The sequence below is a fragment of the Vicia villosa genome, linkage group LG7, assembly GCF_029867415.1.
Source record: "Vicia villosa cultivar HV-30 ecotype Madison, WI linkage group LG7, Vvil1.0, whole genome shotgun sequence".
Taxonomy (NCBI): Eukaryota; Viridiplantae; Streptophyta; class Magnoliopsida; order Fabales; family Fabaceae; genus Vicia; species Vicia villosa.
In genome coordinates this window covers 56,148,244-56,174,848 of record NC_081186.1, presented here as the reverse complement: position 1 = coordinate 56,174,848, position 26,605 = coordinate 56,148,244, and the positions used below count along the sequence as shown (strand labels likewise).

At 36.9% G+C, this 26,605-nt stretch overlaps 1 protein-coding gene across 1 annotated transcript; it reads right to left on the bottom strand.

Moving 5' to 3' along the window:
- Positions 1 to 17,317: 17,317 nt before the first annotated feature.
- Positions 17,318 to 18,790, bottom strand: LOC131619106 (uncharacterized). Its single transcript, XM_058890246.1, has 2 exons — positions 18,401 to 18,790; positions 17,318 to 18,250 (listed from the first exon to the last, which is right to left on the bottom strand). Exons 1-2 carry the CDS (start codon positions 18,788 to 18,790, stop codon positions 17,318 to 17,320), a joined length of 1,323 nt encoding a protein of 440 aa, XP_058746229.1.
- Between the last annotated feature and the right edge of the window lie 7,815 nt (positions 18,791 to 26,605).

Below are 26,605 nucleotides of genomic sequence, written 5' to 3'. Positions count from 1 at the left end.
CCCAATGCAATATTAACTACAGTAACTTTTATCAACTTTACCCCTTATCTACACTCTTTTCAAGACATGATAATATATAACACCCAATAGTAATTAAGGGTAATTTTGTAAAAATATTATCTTTATTGACTCAATCATTACTTTTCTTAATCTGTGTGTAACAACCTTAAACAACATTTATTTTGGGACGGAGGAAGTACTATGAGTATTTGAAATTTTTATATTTATAAATTGTTATATTTTGATTTAGATTTACTATAATATTCTTTGTTATAGATCAATTACTAATCTTAAATTTTTTGAATTAAATTAAGAATATATTAGTAATATAAATATTAATAAATTTAAAAACTATTGACTTTTACTTATATTAGCGATCAAGATTTAATAATTTTTTTTTGTTAAAGCGACCACTAACGCGCTTACAAATTTTGATTACAATTCTAATTACTTGTTTAAATGGAGAAATAGATAACTCACAAGACAATTTCATAGTTAATGAGTTAAATTATAATATGCACACAATCAGAACTTTTTTTTTTCGTCTTATAATAAGTGACTTATTTAAGATATGCGCAATTCTTAAGAAAATGTTTAGATGTGTTAATTTTAATGATAAAATTAGTATAATTTACTAAAATTTTCTTATTAATTATAGTTAGTGGAGTAGTTGAATAGAGTGTGTGGTGATATATTTGTGAAGGATTCACCAAGTACGGAGAAATCATGCCGCCAATAAGAGGTGACATCCTTCTACTGCCCACAATGGGGACAACCTCGCCTTAAACAATCCCACTTGTCCAATTTAGGGAAACATGGAAAATGACATGTCTTGGTTAGAGAGAATCCAAAGTCAAGAGATTAAACCACGTCTTCCTAGGAGTATATGGATTAAACGATCCACTACCATGATATAGTGAGCGGTTGTCATTCTTGAGAAATCCTAACTACAGACTCATTGGCCTCTATAAATACCTCATCTCTAGAATGAGGAGGGACAATTAAGAGCCTATTTGTTTTGTTTTGTTTTTAAATGATTTTTATATTGTTACATCATTTTGTAAAAAAAAAAATTTTACAAAGAAACTTTTTATAAAAGCTTCAAATGAAAATTTTGTTTGAATAGTTATACTTAAAATGTGATTTTAGGTATTTCATCTATTTATGGGAAAAAAATTTGAATATCAAAATTTCAAAATATCACTTAATTTTGAAGCTATTTCAAATAGATTTTCATAAAAATCATTTCTGAAATACAACTTTTTTAAAAAATTGCGATTTTGACTAAGTTTTGGTCTTCAATAATATGTGTTTATGTTATAGGATGTCAAAATTAGTGTTTCATTTTAGAAAAACGAATATAAAAAAATTTGTAATATTTTAAAAAATAATTTTGGAAAATCTATTTTAAAAAATAAAAAGAAAAAATACATTTTTTTAAAGATGAAACAAACAGACCCTAAAAATACACACGTAATAACTCAAAAACACAAATTTTCTCACCTCACGTGAGCTTGCTCTCTCACTGAAATCACCTCGAAACAAGGTCTCTCACCACTATGAGCTAGCCTTAAAACCAAAAATCTTTAAAATCTTTGGACACCCGTAGCAACATAAGGGACTACACATCTGTATTTTTAGCAAGTACAAAGTAAAAATTATTAAATAAGAATATGAAAGTGAAAAAAATAATAAATATTATAAAAAATATTTATTTTGAGAAAAATTACAAGTGAGTGAGACACGATAAATCCAAAATCTTAATAAATAGGCAACTCCAAATAAAATATAAATAACACATGACTCCCATTTTACTAAAATATGACCCACACACCTTGAATGGACAAACCTTGCTATAATACTAATAATGTGATAGCATAAACCCAAAATCTTAATAAATATGAAATTTTAAAGTTGTAAATAATGCACCATTTAAAAAAAAGTATATATGGGGTGTTCATGAGTATCAGTCATCATGCAAACCAAACAACAAAACCAACCGAACATTCATATTAATCCAATCCAACCATGGACATGATTCTTTGAAATATTGATGACACTCATATTATCGCAGAACAATGTCATGACATCTTGTTTGACATTATATTTCTTTAACAATTGAATGCAACTTCTAACAGCAATATACCCAACTTCAGCAGTGGGTAGAAAGATATAATTTTGCTTCTTCTTGAACCAGAAAATCAGATTCTTGCCAAGAAAGAAACATCCACCTGAAATATTATTTTAACCCGCCCAAATGAAGGATGCATCTCAAAGGCTTGCTAAGGTGGATGTTTACGAGAAGAGTTGGAACATTTTATGGTGAGGTTTCCACTGCAACGTTTCCAATTGATCAAAAGGTAATTAAAATATTATTTGAAAGCTTTTTTATTTAACCTTTTTACTAAGTGTGCAAAAGGGACCGGTACAACACATTCATCTACTGAAGAGGCAATTATTTAGTTTGATAAAGAGACAAACACAATAAATTGATATTTCTAATTAATGAAAAAGATGTAATTGTTTTTAACACTTCATAAACTTTATAGCAAACAAGTTATATTTTATTTTTTCATGCAAAAAGAAAAATATGGTGAAAATTCTAAAGTTTGTTTATGCTTTGATTTTATATATTTCTCTAGTTTTTGTTGCAAAGGAAGTTGATTGTAAGCCATCTTTTACCCTGAAATTTTGTTATTTATACAATACTTTGTACACAATATTTTATCTCGTTTAAGTAATAATATTTTATTTATTTTTCATTGCAGCACGTGTTATTAAATGTCAAACTGATGATGATTGTCCACGATTTTTCCATTTTTATCCTTTAGTATATGTTTGTATTAAGAATGAATGTAGATTTGTAACAGAGTGAATTTATTGTGTATGAGTAATAGACTAAAAGAGAATTCCATTAATTTGTATTCAATTATATTTTTTTATTGGTTTTTTTAATTTTTATTTTCATTTACCTTGAAATCATGAACTTATATTCTAAAATGTGAGGGATAAAATTAAATACTGCACAGCCATTTATTCTTCTTCAATGTATTATTCTTCTTCAATATATATGTATAACTATTTTTTAGTCATGTATTTCTGAAATGTATATTATTCATTTAAAATAATGTGAGTGATAGTAGACCCATTCGGATTAGGAACAAGCCCAAATGGCTTCAAGGGTTTATTACAAAATAGATGTTTTATTTTATGTGGTTATATTATTTCTTATGTTTGTGGGCTAGGCCCATTTTGATCAACCCATTAGGTCTAAACTCTACTTGTATTTATTTGGTTATTTGCCTCTTGGAAAGGTAGAGAATTATCACAAATCTTATCTTTTATTGTTGCTGCAAATTTGTTTATGTTTGTTCTTAGTCACCCAAGATCTAGAATTACTATTTGCTGAATTCTTCCTATCAAATTGGTGCTTTCATTTTGTATTCATGGCCCCTCCCAAATCACCTAACCCTAAAGAAATTGTTGAAGAAGCTGTCCAAACAGCCCACCTTCATCTTGATAGTGCTATGCAAGAAACTCAAGCACAAATGGATGAAAGATTTCTCAAAACCCACTCCGAAATGGAGCAGCTTCATACTAGAATGGATAAGGAAAAACATATTTTAGATTCTAGGTATGATAATATTATGGGTTTGCTTACAAAGTTAGCATCCCAAGTTGAAAAACAGCCACCAGTTACTGTTCCCGTCACTACTATTTCCGGCGACACTGTTCACGAAAATACTGTTCACAGCAGCACTATTCAGTCGCCCACTATTCACTCCACCGCTACTGTTCACAGCGGTACTGTTCACTCCGCCAGCTCATCAGGTATAACCCACAACCCCCCCTTTTATTCCTATGACTACAAATTTTAATAATAATATTCCTACTTTACACACACCTCAAGCCTCACCTTCCTTTACTCGCCCTTACACTACGATTCCTTTAACCCCTTCATACAGCCAGCCACCATCTTCCATTTCTACCTTTCGAACAGCCACCTGTTGCACCCCAAAATTTGCCCATTTATTTATATCCAATTGGCTTTCATATCACATTCATGTACATACCTCATGTAGGTCATTCATCTAACACATTCATCCATATCACAGTTACTGCTCAAGAAAATTGACAAAAAGAGGCTGAGGTTGGGGAAATTCTTGGTTAAGAAGAATCAGATCTGAGGTCTTATTGAAGAGGATCATCTCCATTGGCATACTCCTAAAATCAGGGTTTCATTCTCTCCGAGTCAAAGCTCTGGTTAAAAGATACAAATTTCAGGTTCATCAGGGTTTTCAAATTGAGGTTTTGACCAAAGTCCACCCTGTCGACCTTCCGGTCAAGATTTAATCGGGAAATGATTGTGGATGCGAAATATGGCTGTCTTGAAGAAATATCATGCACTTGAGTTTAGTTGGTTGAGAATTGATTGAGAGCTGGATCAGAAACGGATTAATCGGGAAATTCCTCTGGAATCGGAAAAATCAGGAAAAGTTGACTTTTTAGTCAAAATCAGAGTCAACTGTCAAATATTGACTTTTGGTGGGAAAAACGGTCAAAGAAAGTCAATGGACAAGATAAAATCAAGAAATAATTAAAGTTGCCATTTTTGGAAATTAGTTGAAAGATGAAATTTCCAAAAGAGGAAAGTTTAATACTTAGAAATATTTTTGAAGGTTTTCAAAGGTTGATCAGCCCACTTCAGGTCCGTTTTTCACAAACTTCGAGGCTCTGAATCAAGACAAGGTCAACACCAAAAATGTTCATCTCATGGCCCTCTACAATGTTGTAGTTGGAGTTGTTTTCAATTGAAGCTTCGTTTGAAAGATAAAAGAATTATAAATTGGAAGAATCAAATTGTTTCAGGTCATAGTGTTGGACATAATGCTGGTCACGCGAAAACATTTAATCAAGCACGTTTTACAGGAGCTAGAGGCACTCCATTGGCCCAAACTTGGTATGGATCTCTTCACCTCTATGCCATCTACCCATTGGTCTGAGAATTACTAATTTTAGTTGATAGATGAAGAGATTACAAAGCCTCAAAGTGTTTCACTCGCAAGTTCATGTGTTGGCAAGAAGCGAAGTCACATTCCCTGGGCACGCGCAAGCAATGTATCGAGCACGTGGTATGCCGTTTTCAAATCACTTTCCTAGATGCTACGAATACCTTCAGGATCATAATGAAGCAGCACACTCTTCTATCCCATACTCTCTATCTACTGACAAAATAACCATGGAAATTGGGCTCGGGATGATTTAGTTTCAAGTCATTAAAGTCGTGCCCTTGCATAATTATGTTTTGACAAGAAACCTGGGCACAAAGTTTAGGCGCGCGAGGCATTAGTCAAACAGGTCCTCTAACCAATGATCAAAGAATTATATCATTTGGTCATGTAATGAATGAGATGGTGAGCCTCAAAGTAGACCACTTGAAAATTGCAGACTGGCCAGCATTAAGGGCAAGGCTGAAGCGAGCGTAATTTCGGTGATGATGCCATGAGTTTGAAGCAAGATTTCTCATCTTCCCAAGTTTCATTTCAAAAACTCTCCAACTCCAATTCTCATCCACCCCGTGCCTTCTTCATGTTGGGTGCAAATTTAAGTTGAATGGTGGCCTATGTTCAAAGATATACATGTGTGAAGTGAGCATTACAAGTGTTTTTTTTACTTGGTGGGATATGATGCAAGGTTGCAGCACACATAGCACACACTCACCACCTACTACATAAGAGCCATGCGTTATTCAGATAAGTGAAAGCAACTGAAGAAATTACCCCAACTACAAGTGTATACAATGTTTGCTCAGTAAGTTTCAAGAGAAAGAATCCACCACAAGGTCCTTACCACAATATAACCCCACGCTACAACCATCACACAACAACAGAATCTCTTGCCTCTCTCTCACAAAAAAAGGACCACCACATGCAAATTGGTTCTCATTTTTTCCCCATGAAGAAAAAGAAAAGAAAAAGCTAGAGAATATCTTTCTCTCTCCGCGCGGACAATAACTCGGCTCCCTCGGATCTCTCTCTCATCTCTAACAACAACCAACACCACTTCATTCTGGAACGGAGGCTCCACTTTTTCTTTTCTCTCATCTTTCTCTTCTCTCACCTTTCTCCTTCCACCATAACCAACTTCAAAACTGAATATGACAAACTATTCAACCATGATAACCTCTATCTTCAAGCTTCCACAACCAAACCCTATGGCCACAAGAACATCCAAGATCCTCCATTGATCTTCATCATCAATCACCTCAAGATTGCTTCACCACCACATGCAAATTGGTTCTCATTTTTTTCCCCATGAAGAAAAAGAAAAGAAAAAGCTAGAGAATATCTTTCTCTCTCCGCGCGGACAACAACTCGGCTCCCTCGGATCTCTCTCTCATCTCTAACAACAACCAACACCACTTCATTCTGGAACGGAGGCTCCACTTTTTCTTTTCTCTCATCTTTCTCTTCTCTCACCTTTCTCCTTCCACCATAACCAACTTCAAAACTGAATATGACAAACTATTCAACCATGATAACCTCTATCTTCAAGCTTCCACAACCAAACCCTATGGCCACAAGAACATCCAAGATCCTCCATTGATCTTCATCATCAATCACCTCAAGATTGCTTCACCACCACCATGACCATTTCAACAAACTCTCACCATTATCTCTCATAACCACTAGGCAATAACCGCAACGACCTTCGTCACTACCATAACCAAACCTCTGTCCATTCCCAACCTTCATCAATCATCATTCTCATCTACCTCCAATCACCATCTACAAGTTCTCCTCGTATCAAGAGCCAGATTCTTCTCTCTCTTTCGACATCACGATCATCATCATCGTCTATACGCCTTCAACAGGATCTGACTCACGCGTGAGCATACATACAAACTCTGAGTTTATTTCTCAGAGGTTTGGGACCAATTCTGAGGCTCTTGGTCATCTTCACATCCAAGATTCGAGGGTGAGGAGATGAAGCCGATTTTTCTGAAGATTCTCATCCTAAGTTCGCCGCCAGGGAGAATAATCCATGTTAGGGTTTTGGCAATTGCCGCGGTTCAGATGATAGAGAGAGTTTTAGAGAAAACTAATGGCGAATTTGAAATCCCGACGAAATTCCGAGCGGGAAGGTGATCGCTTTCTTCATTTCTGGGCAAAGTCAAGCATGAGCTCCGGCGAAGCAAAGCGGAGAAGGTGACCGGCGTAACAGTTCCGGCATTTGAGGCATTTCAAGTGTTTCCTTCAGGTGCGTACGTGGCATTCACTTATTGGCTCCATTCCCATGCAATTACTATTTTGTCTTATTCATATGATTGAAGAATGACGTGTTTAATTGTGTTTGGCTCTTGATATTCGTTTTTGTCTTTTATGACTTAAATTTCACTTGACCCATTGATGTGTATATCCACATAATATTTTCATGCTACATTTTATTAGGACTATAGTCACATGTTGTAAATAAATAAACAAAATAAATGCTGCATAAAAAAAAAGGGAAAATGAAACAAGTAATGAGATGAAAGCTGGGCCGAGAATTTTGATTTGGGCTTTGGAACTTTCGTTTTCCACACCTCCCTTAGGATCAGGCCCAACGCGCCATAGCTTAGAATCAGTGCATTCTCTTTTGCTTTCTCACCCACCTGTTAGACAGATTTTTAGTTTTATTTTCAATCTTATTTTCTTTCTAACTTTTGATTCATAAACTTGTTTTCACTCAAATAAAAAATAAATAAAAATATGTTTTAAACAGAATAATGTGTGTAGAAATTTTTGATATTTTTGTTAGATTTTTAGAACTTAGTTTGTTGTTTTTAATAAATCATTTTCTTTAGTGTGTTCATTCTCCTTCTATGTTTGATATGTCTTGCAAATTAATTTTGTTTAAATACCTTAGGATCAAAGTTTTATCACCAACTTTTATGTGACATCAGTAGACTCATATAACATATTGTGTGAAAAAAATAAAAGTCTAATTCTATGTTTTGGTTAGGTTTTCATTAGATTTTCTATACCCGATTTATGTACGTTCCCAAACGGATAACCATGTGAATTTGACCTATAATTTGCTTTACCTTTATGCAATTGACTTAGTTTCTTTTTGTACATATAAGTAGGGATGTTTAGAGGTCCTAAGACCTGGAGTTGAATTTTTCAAGTCATGTTTTCTTATTTTACTTGAATCTTCCTTTCTTACATGTAAATAACTCACCTTTGATTAACGATTGTACCATAACTTGTCCAAATGACTTATAATTTTGTATGAGACTTCGTGACTTGATTCCATGATTGTTTAGACACCTATTAGAGGTCATTAGCTACTGACTTCTACCATGTAAATACATCTTTCTAACTTCACTCCTAATTTGAATTCTATTAACTAGTTTTGACCTAGTTTTGTATAGTTTTGTTAGAACTTTGTTTGTTTCAAGTTAATTGACTAACATAGATTGGTATAAGGTCTTGGACCTATAAATGAACTAATTGCTACTGACTTTAAGCTTTGTTCATGTTTTCATTTGCTTTTTGTTTTGATTAATGGATGTTTGTTCGCTAATTGTTAAGTGACGATTTATGCGATACTTTGGTAACTCTTTGTGAATATTTTCGTGTAGTGCCATATGGCTTTTGTGTTTGATTTAGGACACTTATTTCCTTGGTTTGCTACTGCCCTAGGGCTCTCTTCTCACCTTGTTGGAGTTGTAACTCCATTCTTTTGCCATGTCCCCTTAGACTCTTCCTTCTTTGTTAAGAGGAATTGAGATAGGTTAGGATAGTTATCCTTGACCTTAGGGCCACTTGTAGAATATAATAACTTAGATTAGAGAATAGGTTAGTTCCCCTTTGTTCATTCTTTTTCTTTTTCAACATTAAAACATTAATAAATAGAGATGCGAATCACATTAAGAAAGTGATAGAGAAATGAGTGGGATTCGTTCCCTAATCTGTTTCTCAATCACTTAGTGGCATAGAAATGAGTGGGATTCATTCCCTAATCTGTTTCTCGGTCACTACTTAATGGGAGAGAAATGAGTGGGATTCATTCCCTAATCTGTTTCTCAAACATTAATTAATGGGATAGAAATGAGTGGGATTCATTCCCTAATCTGTTTCTTGAACATTATATAATGGGATAGAAGTGAGTGGGATTCATTCCCTAATCTGCTTCTCGATCATTATACATTGTATGTGATTCTAATCGCAAAGTAAATTCCCTTAAAAAACACTTAACCAAAAACATTTAAAACACTTAATAAAGGCTCAAATTAAAACAAAGTGACGAAGTGGTGCGAAACCTTGTATTGGGTTTTGTTCATCATGTAGTTACATAAAAAACACAAACCCAAGTTCATTCTTTTGCCTTGTTAGGCGCTTAAGAACATGTTGAGTCCATTCCAAAGTAGGCGTATAAGTCTCCAAAGGTCGAGCATCGTGGATTGTGACCTTAACCGCTGTTCAACTAAAAAACACAAAACAAATGGAAACTATGGAGCCGAACTACGGTCGTTCTGATTCCTGAAGAGGATACGTAGGCATTGGGTCGCGGGGCCTAAGCGAACACACTTGTAAATAATTCCTTCTTTTCCCCGTATTTCTTTTGCATTCATTCGCATTTAGGTTTAGACATAGATACACCCTTTAGATAGAAACAAACATAGGTGGATACCATCGAGTACGATGGGCGTGAGGGGTGCTAGCACCTTCCCCTTGCGTAACCGACTCCCGTACCCCGTTCTCTGGTCGAAAGACCTTTGTTCTTGTTTTGAGTTAGGTTTCTGATATTCCTTTCCCGCGATGGGATGAATATATTAGTGGCGACTCTGATTCCATTTTTCGCGGTAGCGACAGCTGGCGACTCTGCTGGGGACGTTACTAGACCTGTGCTGGTCCGTTCTTAGCGAGTCGATCCTAGCCTCTGTTTGTTTGTTTATTGGGTGTTTCTTTGTTTGTTTGCTTATATGTTTACATGTTGTATATATGCTTGCGCATCATGTTTATTTTCCGCTTGCATATCATGCATCTGGACTATATTATGGGTCCCCGTGGGGACCACATATTTTTCTGCTTTGTTTTGCAAGTTGGGTGGGATGTTCTATGAGGTAAAAGGCCCAATACCCAGGCCAGAGTTGACACATAGGATACCTAGGATAGAGTGGATAGTCATGACGCCAACAGAATGTCAGGTTCTGTTGATTGCGATCATGAGACCCACGACCAGCCGAGACTCGAATGGGATACCGTTGTTGGCATGTATTTGCAACAATGATGGTGTTTCAGGAGAGTTGTTAACGCTGGAGACCTTTTGACCTACCTTGACCTAGATTCACCTGTGAGTGGGGTGGGATATACATGACAGGTACCGTTGGTGACTATTCATATTCTGTTGGTGACTATTGGTTCTCCTGGTATTCAAAAAGGTGTCGGACCTTTGATCTCATGACATCTGACCTATATCAGTTATTCAGAGGATTGTACAGTGGTTACTAAGGTTATATGAACCTTGATCCCATGTTTTGCATTGCATAACATTATCACTCTATCCACTTCATTTGTGGGGGATTCTAAAGTCTATTTCCAAAAAAAGGGGAAACGGAAAAAGTAGAAAAACAGAAAAGATGGAAAAGAAAAAAGAAAAGATACTATATGCAAAAAAAAAAGAGAATAAAAGAGAAACCAAAAGTTGATGAAAAGACTTTAGGATCCCTTAGAAATGAAACATGCATTCATACTATCATGCATTTCATGGTTCTATCAGAAGCTTATGGGGGCCCTTTCCATTCAAATTCTGACTTCAACAACGAAATCTGACTTCTCACCGTTATGTGCTCGAAAGTTGGTATTGGAATGACTCCGTGAGGTTTCTGACTGAGATGAGAACAGAAATGGGGATTAACATGAATCAGTGTATGGAGGTTATTCAAGCCTTTTCTCTTTGACAAGAAGAATTGAGACAGGTTCCTTAGAGGCCAAATGCGAATGTTAATCTCACCCCATGAGAAGGTCTTATGAATAAAAATTGTTTAATGTTGAGATTCCTATTCTTGGTAAGGAGAGTTCACATCATTGAAGTCTTCAAGCTTCCGAGTACTGAAAATAACAAAAAGGTTTCACCTCTTGGAGGAAAGTTTGGAAGCCATAAAAAGTCGTGACTCCGCTGATTTAGATATTGTTGGTTTGTGCCTAGCGCCTGATGTCAAAAAAAAATGCAAGGGTGACTTACTCTCACTCCAAATGGTTTGGATATTGAAGCCAAAGTGGTAATCATCTCTTGTACATATGTGGAAGGTGCTTGGGGCTCCCGACCGAGGGATAAGCAAGACGTATTCTGGTCTTGAGCACTGCACCATTTGCATAGCTCGAATCCCTTAAAGCACTACAAATTCTTATGACTTCGTCAGAATATGTTGCCATGTGATAATCAAGAGTGTTTTGTAGAGGCATTTCTCATTCTCAAGCTTTTGCTTCATATCATGTGTCATCTCTTCCCGGAATTTTCTTCTTAGTGGCCTTTGGTCGTCAATAAAGAAAGAAAGAATATGAGAAATGAACCGATGTAATTTCAATACCTTGTGCTCAGTTATATCCCTGATTGTTGGCATTTCAGTTGGTGTTTTGGGTCTTCCTCACCACAGATAGTTCTCTTGAGTTTGATGATAATGCAATATTCTTTCAGTCATGATGGTGGTTACTGTTCTAGCATCTATATTTGGGGCTCCCGACCGAGGGATAAGCAAGACATTGTCTATCTTGAGTATTGCATCATTTGCATTGCTCGAATCCCTAAAGTGAGGCGAAAATGTACCACTCTGTAGCAACCTGCCCTAAAAATTTCAGCTTTCGAGTCGCCACCTATTCTGAACGGCGAATAGGAAACCCTACGCAGATAAGAGATTGAGGGTAAGTTATTATAATCAGGCTGAGGGAAGGTGTTAGGCACCCTCAGCCCTTTCCTAAAGGCTAATATATCAAAGATTAGGGTTGCATGGCAGGGTTTGTAAAGAAATGTGGCAAACAAAATTATAAGGACATGATTGAGATTTTGAAGAGGGGGACTCGCCTTGTTGCCAAGTGCCTACGTACCTCCTTAGGGAGGATCAGAGTCTACGTAGTTCGGGGCACAGGATTGTACGCCATTGAATTGATTATGAAAGTGTTTGAAGGCTTTTTGACTGGCCTGTCGTAGTTTGAATAAGGATGAAAATCCGTAGTTTGAAATTTGTGGTTTGAAAAAGACAAGTGTTTTAAGAGTGGGCGTACAACCCTGGTTTCAGTTTGCACTATTAACCGCAATAATCGATTGATTCAATTACCATAGTTAACAGATTAATAATTGCATCATTACCAATTTTAATCGATTGATTCGATTATCACTAATAATGAATTATAGTATTTTTTTTAATAATTTTTATGAATTGATTTGTATTGTTACCCCTCATAATCGATTGATTCGATTAAAAAGAATAACAAATTAAAGCGAGAGGAAAAGAACGGTTAATCATCACAACTAATAAAATAGTTGCAACCATTTAACCAAATAGAAACTAAATTTATTTTAATTAAATAGCATTTTAATTAAAATTATTGTTGACCATAGCGATTAATCGATTTAATCGGCACGAACAACAAATTAGAATTTTAATAGTAACATCATATATCTTTTATTTACAAAAATAATTATTATATAATTAAATATGTTAAAATAATTAATTAAAATAAATATATTAATTAAAATTCATTTAGTTATTAGGGTTTTGAATCAATAAGGTTGTTATTAGGGTATATGGTCTATTAACAAAAGGATAGTATAGAAAAACCCAAAAATTATATATGCTTCTAAACCTAATTTTGATTTGAAAAAATAAAAAAATAAATAATAAAACTACCAAACCAACAAGAACAAAAAGAAAAGAAAAAAAAATGGTCATGTTATACAAACACAGCGCCTACCTCACAATTGTCATTCATGTTATGACTTTTTTTTCAAATTAAAAGCAACGCCCAATCAATAAGCGACACATGGCAAAAAATGAAACAAAATAAACCATATAGTATATTGAGAAGATAAACACCTTAAACAATCTTTCGTTCATCTCTCTTCTCTTTATTTCAATATCAAACACAGCAACACATAATAAAAGCAACACCCATGGAAGAAAATAAAGGGTACCGACTTGGAGCTTTTTGCAGAGCGGCAGCATGCGGTGGCTGTCGTGCGTGACGGCTGCGCCTGGGGAGATCCGTGGTGGTTAGATCTGGTTACGGCGTCGTGTGGGTGATTGCGCGGCTGAGCGGTTGAATCGCGATGGCTGCCCCGTGGTGGTGCAATTGAATCGACGGCGGACGGTGGGACGGTGGCTGCGCGTTGGAACTTTGTTTTGTTGGAACGGTTGGCTTTGCGTTTGTGCTATGGAGGCGCTGAAGGATTTTTTTTTTGGTTGTATTATTTTATGAGAGATTGATATATATGAGATATGGAAGTGAAGGTGATAATAGTGATTGAAGGTGGTGTGGTTTTGGTTGACGAGAGAGTGGAGCGGCCCCCCTCAATGTGTACTAAAATTTTCTATTTATATTAGTCAAAATTAGGGTTTTTCTACACCTAATGGGCCTATTGCCCAATTAACCTAATAATTAATTAAAAAAAAGACTAAAAAGAATTTAAATTAATACTAAAAATGATAAACCTAATTAATTAAACTTAATACTAATCCTAATATTAAATAGAAAATAATAATACTAAATACTAATGGATGATCATGATAAAACTAATAATAATAATAATAAAGACACATGTTAGTAAAATCCAGAATACCCCAAAAAATGATAAAACCCTTGAACCTTGAGTTATTGAAGATGAAAAGAGGAGGGCAAATTTTGGGGTATGACAGTTGCCCCTGTTCAATCTTCTTAAACCTGAAGAGTCGGATAGGCACGTCTGCCTATCATGATTTAAAGGTAGAAGATGATTGAACACTGAAAATGCCCTGAAATTTGCTTGCATAGGGAAGGAGTTCTGTGGGAGATGGGCTTATAGATGCCATCCATTTGATTGTATCTGAGGAGAGAGGAAGTAATGCCTTTCGGGAGGAACTGGGTGCTTTGATTGTAGCATAGCCTGAAAAGGCAACCTGAATTTTATGCAATGTTATGATGCATGCGATGCATGATGCAGTGAACTTCTCAAAATAAATGAGAGCGATGTATGTATATGCACTATGTATAAATGATGTATGTTAGTTGAATGATGCATGATTGTAAGTTGAAGTATGTTAGTAGCTTTGAAAAGAAAGATAACACCTTTGATTGTTATTGATGATGTTTTGGAGAATATCACTGCCGAGGGACTAACGTGATAAACCCAATTGAGGCACCCCTTTGAAAATCTTGTTGTAAAATTCTTTGTAAAACCCTGTTTGCCTGGACAAGCTCCTAGAAAGGATGGGAGACATCTTAAAGAAGACTATCTGGAAAGGCTCTTGAAAAGAATGGAATATGTCTTAAAGAAGACTGCCTGGAAAGGTTCCTGCACCACTTGGATCATCTGCCCTGGTTCGGACAAATTTCCCCTACACCATTTGGATCAGTTGCCCTGGTTCGGACAAATTTCCCCTACACCATTTGGATCAGTTGCCCTGGTTCGGACAAATTTCTCCGGGAAATATCAATCAGGTGATTGGAAAGAATATCTCAGTAAGGTTACTGGCATCGGTAGGGTTACCGGAAAACATCAATCAGGTGATTGGAAAGAAAATCTCAGTAAGGTTACTGGCATCGGTAGGGTTACCGGAAAACATCAATCAGGTGATTGGAAAGAAAATCTCAGTAAGGTTACTGGCATCGGTAGGGTTACCGGAAAACATCAATCAGGTGATTGGAAAGAAAATATCAGTAAGGTTACTGGCATCGGTAGGGTTACCGGCAAACATCAATCAAGGGATTGGAAAGAAAATCTCAGTAAGGTTACTGGCATCGGTAGGGTTACCGGAAAACACCAAATTGTATGGTTTTGGTATTGATTTCTTTGGAAAAATTTGTATTTGAGGGGGTAAAGTGGCATAAGGTCGGGAAAGCTTGCCGACAGCACCATTAAGAATAAATGATTTGTGGGGAATACTGCTTGGGATAGTTGAGGAATAAAGAGTTCTTCTGGAGAAGTGACACTGACCTAACCGGGGACGTGAAAGGTACTTGATAAGACTTGAATCTGGTTTATGCTTTGATGCATGTTTTTTTTTAAAACTAACTGTAATGCTCCACCTGAGTGGAGATGCTATGCATTTTGGAGGATGCAATGCGATATGCAATGATATCTATCAGGAGCTCAAAGGATGAAGTCTTCTGACTGTTGAGGGACGCCAATTATCCGGATTTAAATCTCGATTCTTGCTGAGGATAAAGAACCAGACTTCCCGACATTCTCTTCATATACACAAGTTGTTTAGCCTGCACCTGAACTTCACTGGATCAAATAGTTGAAGAGGAGGAGATGCCCCTGCCTATTGTCTAGCCCCAGTCTGCAGGGCTTTTGAAGAGATCGCCTCGAGAGGATTTTCAGAGATCTGTGCCATCGAGATAGAATGCCCCAGTGTCGTGAACTATGAAATAGTGCCCCTGACCAATCATAGTTAGGGATGATTTCAGCCATGCTGGAGTAACAACCCCTGAGTATTCAATACTTTGAGACATTCTTCGAACCTTGAGTGATTGCCCCATTTTTAGATTTGTAAAAGATATGCCCCTGAGTGTTATTGCTTCGAGACTCGACCCAAGTTAATTGGATCTTAGGGTGGATGCCCCTATACGTATACCCCTGTGATCATTGTGATTTTGCCCCTGGTTAGGGGAACCCCCTGGACGTGGTTCCCCCATCCAAGAGTCTTTATTAAAAATGATAGCCTCTGCATTCTCACTCAACGGAGTATTCAGCTGTTTCTCCGCCCCTTAGGGCAATCCACTTTGAGATATTTTGCTCCCAACATGACAGAGTTATGAAGACAATTTGTTCTTGGGGAAGATACGCCTTTTTATCTGAAATTCATTCTGGAGTCTTCTTGGATGTCACACACTTGCTCATATGCCAAGGATGTTTATTATGAGAATGATAATTCTAATGCAAAGTTTATGTTTGTCTTGAAATTTAAAGAAACTTTTTATTGAAATGATGTCGTAACATCGAATTTTATGAAAAGTCGTATGACACCAACTCAAAAGTTTTAGCAAGCCTCATAGGAGTCAGATTACCGTACTCTCGTTTAATATGCTTTCGAATAAACCCTACTTCAATTAGGACTTTTGAAGGTTGTAACGTGGCCGGGTTCACGGTTTTAGAAAAAAGATTTAAGGCTCAAAAATATTTGGTGCCCACCCACTCTCCGTGATGTTCTCCAATCCTAAGTTCAATTAACTCGACCTGAGTGTTCATCCCTCTAAAGGAATTTTAGCATGGTTGAGGAATCAATGAGGATCTTCGGGTATGGCAGTCGCTCACCTTTTCTTCCTTGATTTTATAGTCACACGACTTTGTCCTCACCTGGAAATTTTATCATTATTTTTTTGCCTTTCACTTTTTCTTCTTTTTTTTTTTTAACAAGTCGCGTGACTTTGCATTGTCTTTGATTTGCTGGAAGTGATTGCGACTACCTCATTCCATGATTGATGGAGAATTACCATTGTGGCATTGTCATCTTTTGACCTCTTGAAGAATAAAGGATAAACATTGTGGTTTTGACATTCCTCAACCTTCTGACAGATAACCATTGTGGTATCTTTAGATGCATACCCTTAATGAGTTTTGAACACTCGGTCAGATTAACCGAACACTACCCTGCCCCTGGGTTAAAAATGAAGGTTTTTTTTCTGAATAGAAATGAAACTTCTACTTCAAGGCTCAAAGGGGTTAACGAGGGTCTATCTCCCTTATATCTCCGGTGTTTGGGGATTTGAAACAATGCCTGTACATCATTAGCAAGGTTTTATTCGAAAGCGCACCGTTTGAAATTCTTGGTATTACGCTCATCATCCTCCCTCCAGAGTTACTTGCTTTTTTTATTTACAAGAGTTGAGTACAACAAGAAAATAAAAGCGAATGGATTGTTTCAAGACAAAAATATTCAATGTATTATGATTATTATCTAAAAACAAACGAGTTTTGCATACGAGAAAGTGCTTAACGAAACAAGAAAATTACAAATGAGAATGCAGAATGAAACTCAAATTGCCAACATTAAAGATACTTGACTCCGTCTGGATCTATTGCTTTAGAAGGTACATCTTGCAATCTCGACCTCTGCTCAGGCGTGGGAAATTCAATTTATGCGCAGACCGTTTGGCGTGAAGCAGATTGCCTTGGAATCAATGAGGTTTTGAACTGTGCCTTTGAATACGTTGCAACCTTCAATCAAATGTCCAGGTGCCCCTGAATGGAACTCACAGTAGGCGTTGGGATCATATCCTTCAGGATAAGGAAAAGGAGGAGGCCCAAGTTGTTTTAATTCCACTAAAGAATTTTGGAGTAAATGAGAGAGCAACTGACTATGAGGCATTGGAATTGGTTCATATACCTTTCTTGGCCTTCTTTGATTCTGCCCACCCTGTGGTCGGTGATTTTGTCTATATCTCTGCTGTTGTTGCGGAGCATACTTAACTGATTGATTATATAGAACAGGCTCTTGTTGCACAAATTGAACTGGTGGTTGGCTAATAGTCGCAGCACAAATTTGTGGGGCATCCTGATCAGGAGTAGTTTCTGTCATTTGATAGCAAGGGATCTGAACTGGAGAATAAGCATGATCTCTCTCTTCAACTTCGGAAATTGTACTTGTTTCTTCACCATCTTGTTCTGGGAATTCAAAATTAGTAGCAGCATTCTGAATCTTGCCAGTCATAAGACCGTGCTCAATTCTTTCTCCTATGACAACCAAAGTTGAGAATTCAGAAGCGGCACATCCAACCATCCGATTCAGATAGGGGTCTTGTAAAGTGTCCATGAACATGTCTACAAGTTCTCGTTCCAAAAGGGGAGGTTGAACTCTAGCAGCTAGCTCCCTCCATCTTTGTGCGTACTCTCTAAAGGATTCGTCAACCTTCTGAGTCAAACCCTGAAGATGAATTCTGGTAGGAACCATATCACTGTTATGTTTGTAATGCTTGAAAAAGGCTTTGGCTAGATCTTTCCAAGTTCGGATGTTGGTCCTTTCAAGTTGGGTATACCATTCAAGAGATGCCCCACTAAGACTATCCTGAAATAAGTGCATTAGAAGTTTATCATTTTCTGCATAAGGAGCCATCTTGTTGCAAAATGCCTTGATGTGTGTTATTGGGCAAGTGGTACCCTTGTACTTCTCAAAGTTGGGGACTTTGAACTTAGGAGGAATCTTGATATCAGGCACTAGGCATAAACTAGCAGCATCCAGACCAAGGCAATCACGATCCTCAACCGCTTTCAATCTCTTATCCAAAAGACGGAGCTTACCCTCATCTTCATCCATTGGAAACTTAAAAGTATCATATGACGAAACAGAAAGATTTTCACGGTGTGGAGCCTCGTTGACGGGAACTTGCATAGTGTTTCTAACATTCTGATTCAAAGGGGCCTCTTGGGTAGGATTGACGACTTTTTGATGAACGCCGCTTGGATCAACAATAAAATCCGGCCTCTGAACAGGCTTTCTTAAATCTCCTTGTCCACGGGTAACGATTTGGATAGCTTCCAAAAATTGACCCATAGTAGTCCCTATCTGAGCCCTAATCTCTGCCATGTCTGTCTGAATTTGTTCCATGATTAACCTTAAATGTCGGGAACTCAATTTTGCAGTCTCTGATTCCAAATACAAGTAAAGATGCGAATGAGCTCCTTGTAGAAATGCATGTCATGTATGAATGATAAACTCCTATGATGCAATGGTATACGAATATATTTTATTTTATATATTTTTTTTCATGCAATGCAATGTGGCATAGAGTGGGGGTTATTATAAGGATGCCCCACATATTTTAAGAGATAAACACAGGGAAACCCCTTAAGGGCTATGGATAATGATAGATAGATGGAAATCCTTACAGGAAAGGGATTATGACACAATATAGGAAATCCCTACGGGCTAGGGAATGCGTGGGAGCGGGCATATGATGATCGTTCAAGACAGTCATCAGGTCTCATGGCCATCGAGAGGCCAATTGACGTGCATAAATGTTGATGTCCTTTGTGGGAAGGACGTGGTTGTAAAAATACAAAGATGTAAAAGGGAAATCCCTACGGGCTAGGGAGTGCGTAGGAGTAAGCATGGGGTGACCGTTCGAGACAGTCACTAGATCTCATGGCCATCGAGAGGCCAATCGACGTATGCTAACAAAGGTGTCCTTCGTACGAAGGACACGATTTTAAGAATAGGATCCCTATAGGCTAGGGAATACGTAGGGGTACCTGCAAAATTGAAACGCATAGATACTCGAAGAATATAAATTGCAAACATATAATAAGTACATAAGCCCAAAAGTCCTAGGTTCATAGGTTCGACGTAGCGGCTCTTGGGAGCCAACCTTTTTATAGGGGGTGTTCTAGAAGGTCTCATGGGGTCGTTCGTAGCCTCCGAGACTTTTTGTCTCTTCGGATTTTAGAACAACTCATTTTATCCATGAGGTTCGAATTTTTGGGGTAGGTTCTCGGAGAGATCAGCCAAGTATCCAGTCCTGCCCTCAACAAAGTCAAGCCTCGTTTTGGACATTTCCGAATACTCAATCCACTCCGAGTGGAATTATCAATGAGACTCGTAGGAGATTCATACTCCCCTATTGGTCTCAAAGTTAACTCCCACACTTAGGGTTTAACACAACATAAAAAAAAACACCAGCAAATATAATAGGAATAAATATTCACTTAAATAAATATTTAATTAAATTGCAGTAATGAAATTGAAAAGGAAAATAAATAAATAAATAAAATTTAAATATTTAAAACTAACCCTGAACTCCAGTCGCTTGCGATTTAAAAAAATACAATACGCAGCAAATATTTAAATAAACATATACTTTTTTTTTTAAATAAACAGGTATTTAATTTAATTGATGTAAAAGATGAAATTATAAATAAATAAATAAATAAAAATTTTAAATATTTATAAAAAATAAATAAACCCTAAAATGGCAAATTAGCCAAACCCTAAAAAGTTTGCCACAAACCTAAATGTTTCGCCAAAAACCTAAACTCTGCCAAAACCTATAGGAGCATAATAATTCACCATTAAGTGATGTCCCCAGCAGAGTCGTCAGCTGTAGCAACCTGCCCTAAAAATTTCAGCTTTCGAGTCGCCACCTATTCTGAACGGCGAATAGGAAACCCTACGCAGATAAGAGATTGAGGGTAAGTTATTATAATCAGGCTGAGGGAAGGTGTTAGGCACCCTCAGCCCTTTCCTAAAGGCTAATATATCAAAGATTAGGGTTGCATGGCAGGGTTTTGTCATACCCCAAAATTTGCCCTCATATATTCAAAAGAAAAAGAAGTTAGCTTATTTCGAATAAGTAACCCAGCCCAGCTGGTAAGAATTTGAATACGAGGCAGGTAAGTACGAGGTCCTGAGTTCAGTAATATTACTGAATTTATAATTTTACTTTTAGAATAGCTTTACTATTATCATTTACATCTTATTATTATTAGATTAGATTTACACTATAATTATTTAATCATTAGTATTAATTTTGTTTTTTATGTTATTATTAGATTAGGAGTAGTATTATTATTAACTATTATTATATTATTAAAAAAATCAAAAAAAAAAAAAAAAAGATGATGATGTCACGTTTTAGGTAGAAGAGTTTTTTTAGTTTTTATTTTTTAGTATTATTATTATTATTTAAAAATACATAATAAAAATGTAAACACTCCAACCAAACCGTATGATCTCTCTCCATCATTATCATCCCAAAATCAAAACCAATCTTTTTCAAATCTTCCCCATCATATTGTAAGTTGCATCGGATCGAATCTTTTTCGGTTATGAATTATTCATTTTCCATTCAATCTTTCCTAATTGTATCAATCAAAAATTCAATGCTTTCACCCTAATTTCACACTATAAATAGCAAACGAATTTTACAAAGAAGGAGGAGGATTGCAGGCAAAAAAAAAATTGGCAAAAAAAAAAAAAACTCGGTCCAGACGTGAAAAATCGTGGAAAAAGGGGGGACGAGAGATCGAATTCTTGAACAATTGAAGCCATTCTAAGGATTCAGAAGGAATTTTCGACACTCTCTGAAGCAGATACAAGCATCGCAGGCGTCTAAGGTATCTTGTATCGTCATCCTCACGTTTACGGTTTACTCGTCTTTTCGAATTTTTGATTACGGTGATTCATGAAGCATAAACTGTTTTTGATTACATGGTTGTGTTTATATCAATGCATATGATGTTTCTGGATTGGTTATGTGAAGTTTAAATGCAGGAAACACAAGTTGCCATTGTTAGGTTTGAAAGCTTTTAAATTGGGGCTTTGCAAACCGGACAAAATTAGACAAAACTAGGACCATAGCCATTATTAGGAGGCGAATCCGATTCGTTCTATGTATTTATCTTGGATTTATAGCATGTATTGTGGATTTTCAAAGATTGCAGGTTTGTAGCCACATACAAAAAGCGTGGCCTAAAGCTTGAGCTTCTGAAGAAAAAGCAGCGGGGAAGAAGAAGGCCAAGCGCATGTTTTTTTTATTCTTAATATCCGTTTTTTTTTGTTTATCTTAACATTGTTTGCGTTATCTTGCAAGTCAACAACGTAGCGCAGTTGGTAGAAACTTTCGCTGGTCATCCATAGGACCTGGGTTCGAACCCAGGTGGAGACAAGATTTTTTCATGAATTATTTGTTAACGGATCTAGTGTTTTCCCTTGGTGCATACGCATGGTGCGCCCTCTCTCATCATCATTTGGATCTTTCTTTGATCTCAATCTAAAGGCCATGACGGCACCCCCACCATAGTCCTTCCAGGCTCAGCAGCACCAGATTCCAGCTAAGTATTTCTAAATTTTTTTATTTTTTATTTTAATTACATAATCCTTTCTTCTTATATTTATATATATATACCTTTTTTTATTTGTTTTTATTTTCATAAAATTATATTCTCTAAAAAACTCTTTTTATATAATAATAACATTTTATTTTATTTTATTTATTTCTTTAATATATTTGTTTATTTATATTTATTTATTTATATACTTCATTTATTTATTTTAATATCTTTAATATATTATATTTATTTTATTTTAATTCATAAAAATCATAAAAAATGTTTTTTGCTTGATCTTATTTTCTTCTTTCGATTTAATTAATTAGGTTGCAAAACCAATAATTAATTAAATCAATTGTGTTGCTTTATTCAATTTACGCCCGAATCAGGGTTTACGAGAATTAGCCCTACACTAAAAAAAACATTTGTCTGTATTCTTTTCAGAGTTTATTATCAGACATCTTCCGATCACGCGCCACGTTAAATGCGAAGCTAAGTTCTAAACTCTTTTACTTAAATATTTATTTACCTTTTATTTAATCAGGGTTTAGTGCCCTTGTTAATGGAACTTCTCCTACACTTACTTCTTCTTTTTTTTTTTTCTTTTGCCAACCCTCTAATGATCAGAGTCAATGCTTAATACTCGAGGCAAACCTTTGCCCATCAACCTTCATCAATCGAAGCTAAGTACTCTTTTCTATTCTAAATATTTGTTTATTTGATTTTATTTTATTTTGATTTATTAAATTAGGGTTAACCCTAATTGACCTAGGAACCGTTAATGCACTCACCCCTGTTTTCTGTTTATTTCTCCCTTTTCCAATTTTCAGGGTTTGCCAACCGCCAAAGCACGAATAGTCGGTAACCCTAAACTCAATCTTTTTTATTCTTTCTGTTTTTAATTATTACTTATGTCAAACCCGCTGGTTTCATCTTCCCTTCCCCCCGCTGGTTTCATTTTCCCCGTCCCCGTATTTGCTTTAATTATATTTGTTTATCAATTGTTGTGGTTAGTAACTTTAGGGAGTGCAACCCATAATTAAATTAGCATCACTTAAATTTACAAGATAATATAACTGAATACAATCGCGTGATTGGTGCACACACACACACTTTTGAGGTAACCTCTCTGTTGCCTTGTTGCCTGTTGCCTTGTTGCCTGTTGCCTTGTGTTTTTTGCAGAATAAGCCAAGTCCCTCGAATACGAGGATACCTCAGCCATGTTGCCTCGATAAAAAGGTCACGACCCTAAATGATGCTGCCTTCGATACACAAATGACCTCGACCCTCGGAAGTTGCCTACGGAAAAAGGCTGAGGTATCTTCTGGCTGCCTACGAAATGGCTTATTCTGATCCTTGCCTTAGACTACCTGCCCTTCTATGGCATGGGACAGTCTTATGGCAAAGGATGCTTCGATGACCCTTCTACCTCCAAACGAAAGGCTTCCTGCCTTCTTATGGCAAGGATTGACCCTTTCATTCTGAAAGGCTAAAAAGAGACCTATCATCTGAGTTTAAGGTAATTGCCCCTAATTGCCTTGCCATGCTCTATTTTCTATATTCTTTCTCAAAATTCTTCAAAAGCTGGCTACGCTCATTTTACGAGCTAAAGTCCATTTTTTCCTCTTTCATCTACATTTTCTGAAAAAACGAGCAAGCAAAGCAATTAAGAGCCCATGGAAAACCATGGATGCAAAGGGTGCCTTACACCTTCCCTTTGCATAAATTACCCCCCGAACTTAGATTTCTTAAAAGGTTTTTTTCTGTTTCTTTTAGCCTTTCCGAATTTGTTTGGATAAAATAAAAGTCGGTGGCGGCTCTTGCTTAACCGCGACATTTCGATTATTAAAAAGTCAGTTCACCGTATTACAGAACTGGCGACTCTGCTGGGGATTTACTTCGATAAAAGAGGGGTTACCTTAAAAGTTTAGGAATCACTTAAATGTTTTCTATTGTTTGTTTTGCTTGTTTTATTTTTTCAGGGGCATTTTGGGAATTAACTGAAGGACGAATCCTACACCCGGATTCAAGTACATCTAAGATAGGAAGTGGCATAGTCATGGCGACCTCCTTCATGTATGTGAAGGATTGGTCAATATGAGAGTTCACGCTTGAGTTAGGCCTCTATGGGTGTTTACATGCTTCTCTTGTATGAGGGAGGTTCGTGTGGATACCTGTGGGTGAGTCGGAGCTCAAGGACCGTTAGTAACCTTTAACCCATCCTGACTTTTAGGAACGTAGTGGGGGGACTACTCTTGATGTATGTTAAGAGCATAGTCGCTACCCGATACTACAACTCAGATAGGTTTTTTCTCAAAGTATCATTGCATGGTATGTATGTATCATGTTCGAGGGTGCTTTAGGAGGGTCGACAATTCTGAGTCACTTGGTAGAACCCGTTGCTGAAATTTCCTTATCCATAGAAATACCCTTGGGAAGGACACTTGATCAAACTCCATGCAAGCCTTAAGCCAAAAATTGTGTGACTTGTGTGACTTGTTTGTGTTTACTACTAACCCTCATTTCCTCGCAGGTTTTGTTGAAGGGATTTGTTTGTCCTTACCATCTCGCACTAAGTCTAACGAACTGCATTCACATAACATCATGACATCATGACATCATAAGCATAACATGATTTAACTAACCCTTTCAAGGATCTTAGGAATTTAGGGCGCGCAATCTCAGGTACTCTTATTAAGGGCTGAATTCCTAATCAAGGGGCAAGAGGATTTATTTTCCTCTGGCCACGTACCTTTCAATTCAGAGACTCAGTACCTATCAAGGGGCAAGAGGATTTATTTTCCTATAGCCATGTACCTTCAAATTCAGAAGTATCCCGAATCAGAGGCTATGACCCACTGGATATGGTGAGCTTGATTCCTATAGAAGAACATCCAAGAATCAGAGATGCGACCAAACCATTTTCAATATTGCTAACTAGATTCCTAAAGATCCTTGAAAGACATTGCATTTGCATTCATAAACATCGCATAACAGGTTTCTTACAATAGGTCTCTCATCCTTCCTCGCTGTTTATTTCAGCATCATGAATCTCGAACAATCAGTTAAGGATCTCCAAGCTCAAAACACTGAGTTCCAAGCCTTGATTCTGAATTTGTCCAAGGGGCAAGAAGAGCTGAAAGCCATGCTGACTAAAAAGAAGAAGAAGAAGGGTAAGAAGACTCAAGTGAAAAAGCTTAGACCGATCTTGCAACTCAGGGATGCTGAAACCTCTGAAGACAGTGATGAGGATGAGCAAGGTGATGATGCTAGTATCAAAACCGAGGCAAAAAGTAACCACGATTCTGCCGAACTCTCTGAAGAAGAAGGGGACTATTACCATGAGGACGAACATCCCGATGACAAATACAAGATGTTAGAAGAGCGTCTGAAAAGTGTGGAAATTCAGAAGGTACCTGGGCTGGATTTTGAAGAGCTTGGACTTGTGCCTGGGGTCGTTATTCCTCCAAAATTCAAAACTCCCGCCTTTGCTAAGTATGATGGAGTCTCTTGTCCTAAACTACACTTGAGGTCTTATGTAAGGAAGATTCAGCCTCACACTGCTGATAAGAGGCTCTGGATCCATTTCTTTCAGGAAAGCTTATCTGGAACTCAACTCGAATGGTACTATCAACTGGAAAGTACCAACATCCGTACCTGGGAAGATTTAGTTGTTGCCTTCTATAAGCAATACCAATATAATTCCGATCTCGCACCAACTCGCATGCAACTACAAAGCATGTCTATGGGACCTAAGGAAAGTTTCAAGGAGTATGCTCAGAAATGGAGAGATCTAGCTGGAAGAGTCAAACCTTCCTTGGCCGACAGAGAGATGGTAGATATGTTCATGAATACACTGACTGGTCCTTTCTATAGTCATTTGCTGGGAAGTTCATCATCTGGATTCACTGAGCTTATACTGACTGGAGAACGTGTTGAAAGTGGTATCCGAAGCGGAAAAATTCAGGTGGCTACTTCTTCCGATATTATAAAAAAGTCATACAATGGGAGGAATGAATCTAACACGGTTGGGGCAATTTTGGTCTCTAATCAAGCATCGATACAACAACAAAACAACCAACGTAAACAAAGCGCATCCAAAAGACAATTCACAAAGATCAACATGTCTTTGACTCAAGCGCTGCAACACTTGTTGAAAGCAGAGTTACTTATACAGATAGCTCCTCATCCAAATCCCAACACTTCCTCCCCTCGCTATAATCCCAACGCGAGGTGTGCATATCACTCCGATAGTCCTGGACATGACACTGACAACTGCTGGACATTGAAGAATAAGATCCAAGACATGATCGATGCCGGGGAAATCAAGTTCGATCCTCCTGCAACTCCTAACGTGATCACTGCTCCCATGCCTAATCACAACAAGAGTGCTAATACTGTGGATGGCTAGAAGGATGAACTTTTTAGATCATTAGATTTACTTTCATTTGCGATTTCTTTTCCTGTTTGTTTAAACATTGAAATTATGATAGACATTATCTGTTTTAATAATCATTATCAGTGCATTGCATATGTTTGTCTTGAATAAATTATTTCGTTATCACTCATTTTAAATTATGTTTTTACTTTGCATGTG

Excerpts from the sequence above, each read along its gene's own strand:
- LOC131619106 (XM_058890246.1), bottom strand. The coding sequence starts at position 18,790 with ATGGAACAAATTCAGACAGACATGGCAGAGATTAGGGCTCAGATAGGG. Across the intron at positions 18,251-18,400 it reads ATGCTGCTAGTTTATGCCTA|GATAGTCTTAGTGGGGCATC; the intron begins GTGCCTGATATC and ends CACTTATTTCAG.